Source organism: Macaca nemestrina, chromosome 7 (genome assembly GCF_043159975.1).
Source record: "Macaca nemestrina isolate mMacNem1 chromosome 7, mMacNem.hap1, whole genome shotgun sequence".
Lineage (NCBI taxonomy): Eukaryota > Metazoa > Chordata > Mammalia > Primates > Cercopithecidae > Macaca > Macaca nemestrina.
In genome coordinates, this window is record NC_092131.1 from 79,405,215 (window position 1) to 79,412,105 (window position 6,891).

Genomic DNA, 6,891 nt, shown 5'->3' on the forward strand with positions numbered 1-6,891 from the left:
GACAGAATCTAGATGACCTCTATTCTATCCGTATCTCCAGGATCTGGCCTTAAGTAGAAAAATAAAGAGGGGAAAATTTTAATTCAAGTTTCACCTACCCTGCTTGTTGGAATGGCTGTGCAGATTTTCATGCTGGAGAGTTCCATCTGTCTGGCAGAAGCTGAAGTGGTGTTGGGGGCAGGTTATCTGGTGAAGTAGGAATGTACAGGAACCCCGCCCTCTAGGCACAGTTACACAACCCCAGCAACCCATCTCAGCCAGTTCTAAAACCTCTAATGATCTTCACCTTCCCCCTTTGTTAGTCTAATTCTCCAACAGGCTTTTAGTCTCAAACACAACCAGCCACTTTAGCTATTCATAAAATTAATTTCTCAAAAGCAAAATTTTCCCAATGCATGCAATTTCCTCAACAATGTTGTAGAAAATACACTTTTTTTAGAAACCACACTTCTATAGACTTCTAAATATATTGAATTTATCCACGTATTTGGGTGAAATATGCACCAACTTAAATATATATTAAAATCAATACACTATGAGACTAAATTTTTGCCTCTCTGCCTTTGATTTTATGCAAGTCACATAAACTACCTGAAGGCTTCCCACAAATACCATAAGGATATTTGTATTAAACCTTGTTAGTTCTAGACTTTATGTTCATTTGGTTCCCAGTTTTGTAACAGGCTGAAGAAACATACTTGAAATAATACTTTAACTCCTCTAGTTCAATTACATCACTTTCTCAGTGTTTTACATATTAATATTTTTTGTTAACTTTACAACAGACAAATTCAAGTAAAATACTTTAAACCTGGAAATAAACTTTAATTTGGGATTTCAAGCTTTAAGTTGTGATGAGTTTCAGTTCCAAAATCTCACAAAGGACAACCTTCGTCTTATTAAAAACAATGATAAATATGAAAGAAAATAATCCTCAAAAGTTTTGAAGTGTATTTCTGACATAAACTAATTTTAACGGTCAAAGTTGGAGACAACAAATAACACAAGATTACAACCCGTTCGATGCAAAACTGTATTATATGCCACACCAGACTGTCATGTGTTTTTTGAGAAGATAAGTTGAGGGATGATAGGATAGGTCAAGGGAAATGAGATGTTCATACTAGGCTTCAGGAAGCCTTTACAAAGTTCTCTCTCCATATATCCACCTTCATGTCTAGTATACCTAACAAACTTCTAATCATATCCATTATATATAATTTGGACATGGGTCCAAGCAGAACTTCCACTCCAGTACTTTGTTTCTATGAATTAAAAGAAATCAGTTTTACTCTTGACTTCAAAGTATGATGTTCGTCATTAAAATTCTATTTATCTGTCACCCAAATAAACACTTATAAACACAAATAAGTATACTTATTTAATGTGGCCAAAAAAATACTCATGCAGGAAAACTTTCTTCTATATCTATATCCCTTTACCTTAGCACAAGAGTTCAAATTTCTTTTTAACGTTTGGTAAGCAAAATTCTATATTTCCCCTGTGTCAATACATTCTTAATCCACAAATAAAATCCATGGCAAAAGCAAACAATAAATCATCACCTTTTTTTTCAGCTTGGACACATGCTCTCTTTGAGATATTTTGATTCAAAATGTGTAATGGGGATTTCCTTTGCCTAAAACCATTCACTTGGACTTTATTACTATTTTTAATATCAGCCATAAATTTGGCTTTTAACACAATAATTTTTTGTGAAATGTTTTTATGCTTCATTCTGAATAACTTAAATTTCAAGAAAACTTGGACCTCTGGTGAAACTGTTTTTATACTAAGAAAATAAAATCATGTCTAATTGCTTAAAGGAGATAATTAAACTAGCTGTCTTGGTCTATTTTTGTCCATTCCCCATTTGTGTATATTTGGTTCCAGCTCTTTTAATTTTCCTGGCCCTTATACATCTTTCTTAGGCCTCTCTCTATCACTCGCCTTATCTCTCTCTCTCTCACGCATTCTTTTTGGTGGTAATTATTTTTTACCATAAAGATCCTCTTTCCCTCTCTCCACTCCACAATCCACCCTCTTCTATTTTTCGAATATTAAGTATTCAGCATTTCAATTTCAAATCTATTCCAGTAAGCTTGCTTCTCCCTTAGGATTTTTTTCCTCCCCCTGAGCAACTCTCTAAGTGTTTGCTGATAACATCTTAGGGCCAGATTATTTTTCACTGGGCCCATTGTAAGAAGTAACCAGCTTATTCCAATACTGCAGAACACATTTCAGACTATACAATTGTAACAAATGAACAACTTGTCTTCCACAGATTCACCACAGGATCCAATTAGTTACTAAACCTTTTACTAGGGTTTTCTAATTATATTCTGCAATTATAGCGATTGGGCTGCCTGAAACAACTCAAAAAATGTTTTCATTTTGTCTCACATATATACACATATACAGTATATGCATACATATGCATATGGAAAGTTAAAACAAAATTATGATTGTAAGCAAAAGGAACAAATCTCTAGATTGAATTACACAGACATTTAAAAGGGAATCAAATAAATACCTCTACACTGTAAAAATTAAAAAAAGGAAAGAGGCATTTTACTTCTGAATATCTAGAATTCTAAATTGTTATAATTTTAAAATAAAATATAAACATTGATCTGCAAATCATTACAACAGGTGATCACTTCAGCAAAATCTATATTGCAACTTCAGCACATCTTTATTAGAACTCTTTCATTGTGGGTAAACAGCCACAAAAATAAATGCTGACTTAGAAAGTATAAATACAAATATTTAAACAAAAATTTTGCAGCATTCATAGCGCAAATTGTACCTGAACTGAAGGGCTCTGTGTGTCTATATATATTACATATGTGTGCATTATATTCACTTCTATCTAACCATATACATATATTTATTTATAATTTGCCAAGCTCTATTAACAATATACCTGAAACAAAATATATAAAAGGCATTCTATTAACGGATTTGGAAATAAACAGAGGGTAAAAAGCTATGCACAGAAAATTAAATTATATCTCTTTTTGTTGTATATCCACAGAAACTTACAGGTATCAGCTGAAAAGCCTATACTTTGTTTAAAGCTAGGGTTTATTAAATAGGCTGCTCCTTGTAAAATTTGTTCACAAAGGGAAAAATACTATTTTCATTTTTAGAGTCAGTTCAAATTAAAGGAGCAGTTTAAATTTTAGTTTGGCTGAAAAAGCCTTTGACTTCCCTATGACTTGATTGGTCTTTAAAAAATTAGCTCTACTTAATAAAAGAGACAAAAGTATCAAGATATATATGAATTTAGCCTATTTTTTATTTCTGTGTGTTCATAGTAAACATTTTTGTAAGTGACAAACACGGGCATATGACCACAGTATCACAATCAAGAAATTTTAAGACAACATTAACAATCACTCAAATTTATGCGGCATTTGCGCAACACAGGTTACATATTTGCAAGGTTTACCTATAAGTACAATAGGTATTAACATTTCACTACATTTAGAAAAAATAAAAGTGACCTGTTAGTGACCACATACATCAAAATATACACAACACAAACTGAAGGCAATCGTTAATTTTGTCCCCTTCTGATTCAATTGAATGGGCAGTGTTGCCAACTGAAACAACTTTCTTTTTTGTTTGTTTTAATACTTAGTATACCAAGTGCATTTTCTAGAACCCAATCTTTGGTCTAAAAGTAAACAAAAGAAAAAAAAAACAGTTCTTTAAAGAAAAGGACAAAACAATAAATGGCCAAAATAATTTCTTGGGCACCTTTACTACGAATGCTTTTTAAATACAAATTACAGTTTAACATTTTAAAACTCTCCCCATAATTTAGGTTGTTCTCAAGGTCTGCGTCCACCATATAGTTCCATGATAACTTATAATACTGCACACATGGAAATCTGGCGGCTCTTAGAGATAGACTTGTCAGGTTTGAATGAAATGGCAAAGCAGTCACTATTTAGATACACATTCTACTATAATTTTGACTTCCAAACCTTATATTCTACAATGTATTCTCCCCACATTGCACCTCGCTGACACTCCACACCTTGTTAGAATAATAAACAACCCTAGAGACTGAACAAACGTACAGAAATGGGAGGGGGGGCTTAATAAAAAATACCTGGACTTATTTTTTTAATTATCATTTACAATGCAAATGTGTGTAAAACGTTCACTTACAGTCTGGTCCCAGGGATGTTAATGTATTAAAGGGTTGGAAGAAGACCCCTGATTTTGATGTGTGAAATAATCAGACAGTCCCCCGGACAGTCCCGTCGTAAAACTTGGCAAAGAGGGTCTTAAAGACTCACAGGGCAGGGTCGAGGGGGCCTGCGGAGACGTGGAGGAGGACGCGGCCCTGGCGCTCATGGACGTGCTGCTCTGCGAAGTCATTGACGGGTGCGGGACGTGGGGGAAAAAGTAACTGGTCTGGCCCGCGAGCAGGTTGACGGAGCAGGGGTTGAGGGAGTAGGTCCCGGAGCAGGGCACCGACAGGCCGCAGGGCACCGAGGCGGCGAGTGCGGCGGCCGTGAGGTGGTGCGTGGCGTACGGGATCTCCCCGTTGACCAGCCGGTCCACGCTCAGGCCGTTGGCCGTGGAGAAGGAGTGGTTGTTGCCCAGCGAGTTCTGAGTCAACACGGAGCTGTAGGGCATGGGGTGGCTGGGGTAGGCCGACGTGGTGCCGTTGTAACTCAAAGTGCTGCTGGCGCGGGGGTGGTGCAGGGACAGGAAGGGCGACATGGGCCAGTAGAGGGAGCCGGCGCGGTCCATGAAGGTGAGGCCGGTGGAGGTGAGGCGCGCCCCGCGCTTGAAGGCCAGCTTGGCCCGCGAGGTGGTGGAGCGGCGCCGCAGCTTGCCCGTGGTGCCACCGATGAACACGTCGTCGCTCGACGGGTCCAGCATCCAGTAGTTGCCCTTGCCCGGGTCGTCGTAGTGGCGCGGCACCTTCACGAAGCACTTGTTGAGGGACAGATTGTGGCGGATGGAGTTCTGCCAGCCCTGTTTGTTCTCGCGGTAGTAGGGGAAGTTCTTCATGATGAACTCGTAGATGCCATTGAGCGTGAGCCGCTTCTCGGGGCTCTGCCGGATGGCCATCATGATGAGAGCGTTGTAGCTGAACGGCGGCTTCTCGTACTTGCCGTTCTTCTTCTCGCCCTCCTTGCCCCCCTCCCCGTCCTTGCCGCCCTCGCCCGCCCCCTTCTTCTCCTCCCCCCCAGCGCCGGCGCCCTTCTCCTTCTCGTCCGGCCCGACGGGCGCCAGCTCCCCGGGCCCGCCGCCTGGCTCGCCCTTGCCGCCCAGCCCGTCCGCTTTGGCCCCGTCCAGGGCGGCGGCCGGTGGTGGCGGTGGCGGCGGCGGGAGCAGCAGCTGCTGGGGGCCCTTGTCGTCGTCGGCGGCCGGGGCGCCCCGCGTCTGGGGGGGCTGCGGTGCCGGGGGCGGCGGCGGCGGCGGCGGCTGCTGCTGCTGCGGCGGCGGCGGCGGTTGCGGGGCGGGCGGCGGCGGGTGGTGGTGATGGTGGTGGTGGTGGTGGTGGTGCTGGGGGTGGTGGCTGTTGTGGTGGCCGTGGCTTGCGTGGTGGTTGTCGTTCTGGACCGCCTCGGGCACCAGGCTGTTGATGCTGAACGAGGACTTGGGGATCATTTTCACCTCTTTCCTATCTCCCATGTCCAGCATCACCCAGTCGTCGGGGGGAAACGGCGGCGGCGGCGCGGGAGCGGGACAGCGGCGCGGCGGGCGGCGGCGACCGGTGGGTGCCGAACGGGGCGCGGGGGGCGCGGGCGGCAGCGGCGGCACTGAGCGCTCCGGCAGCAGCGCAGTTGGACCGCAGGCTCGGGCGCTGGCAAGTCATGTAGCAAAAGCAGCAACCACCCCTCAGGAATTAGAAAAAAAAAAAAAAAAAAAAAAGGAAAAGAAAAAAAGAAAGAAAGAAAAAAGAAACAACCACCGCCCCGGGGGTGAAGCTCCCTCGCTCCCAACTGTACTTCTTGGTCTCCCCCCCCACCCCCCGCTCCCCCCCCCGCTGCTTCCTCCTCCTCCTCCTCCTCTCGCAGCAGCAGTCACAGCAGCAGCAGCAGCAGCCCAAAGGGGGGGAGAGCCGGGCGGCGGGCGGGCGCGTCCCGGAGCGGCCGCGGCGAGGCTGGGGAGACAGCGATCGAGGCGGCTATAGCCACAATTAATTTTCCGAGCTACAGGCGCACACTAGGGCTGTAAAAAAATTTTTGGTTTAACCTTTCCTACCGCTGGGCCAATCAGAGCCGGCGGCGTGCGGGAGCGTCTCTCTCGCCGTCGACCAATCGGAGGGGCCGGGCCCACCCACCCCCGCCCCGCCCTCCGGCTGCCGCCCCCTCGGGCGCTCGCCTCCCCCTCTCCGCGGGCCTCGGACCCCGCGGCCGCGCGGAGCCGCGTAGGGATACGCCGGCGGGAGCACGCGGTGCCGCAGCCCTTCCCTGCGCCCCCGCCACCCCCTCCACCCAGCCGGCTCCGCTCCACCGAAATTCCTCTCCTAGGGCCAATAGCTCACATTTCCGGCTTCCTCCTCATTGTACTGGGTCATTTTCGTTTGAGCGTCAATATTTGTCCTTAGTGATTAAAGTTTGTATCCAATTTTATTTTTGAAAGCGGGGGTGGTGGTGGTGGTAGGGGGAAGAGTGGGAGTGCAGGGAGCGGATGCGAGAGGGCAGGAAATGGAGGAGGTAGAGGCGAGGCACTACTTTTCCTAGTCGGCCTTGCAGGCCCCTGTCTGGCATTTCTGAGCCAGTAGGAAAATTGTGCCCTTTGTAGGTAATAGTCTAGCGCAGCTTTGGATAAGGGGGGAGAGAAGGCCCACCGCTGGCGTGTGTGCGGGGGGTGTCCTTTACTTCGGGGAGAAGGGTGTGGGAGAGCTTTGGGAGC

At 45.5% G+C, this 6,891-nt stretch overlaps 2 protein-coding genes across 4 annotated transcripts in view; both read right to left on the reverse strand.

Annotated features, from left to right (window-relative positions):
• Nucleotides 1-6,425, reverse strand: part of LOC105477907 (uncharacterized) — a 29,512-nt gene extending 23,087 nt beyond the window's left edge. For 2 of the 3 annotated variants that reach the window (XM_071100378.1, XM_071100377.1), the window contains exons 1-2: nt 6,238-6,425; nt 99-160 (exon numbers count right to left, since the gene is read on the reverse strand). In XM_071100378.1, coding sequence (XP_070956479.1) covers nt 99-146 — 48 coding nt within the window. In that variant the 5' untranslated portion in view covers nt 147-160; nt 6,238-6,425. Of the gene's footprint in view, nt 1-98; nt 3,153-6,237 lie in introns of those variants that run through there. The other variant, XM_024791572.2, reaches the window with a different exon arrangement.
• On the reverse strand, nt 3,284-5,743 carry LOC112422924 (forkhead box G1). Its single transcript, XM_024791571.2, has one exon. The coding sequence runs from the start codon at nt 5,671-5,673 to the stop codon at nt 4,201-4,203; it is 1,473 nt and encodes a 490-aa protein (XP_024647339.1). The 5' UTR covers nt 5,674-5,743; the 3' UTR covers nt 3,284-4,200.
• Nucleotides 6,426-6,891: the final 466 nt, after the last annotated feature.

Coding starts and splice junctions, on each gene's coding strand:
- LOC112422924 (XM_024791571.2), bottom strand. CDS start 5,673: ATGCTGGACATGGGAGATAGGAAAGAGGTGAAAATGATCCCCAAGTCC.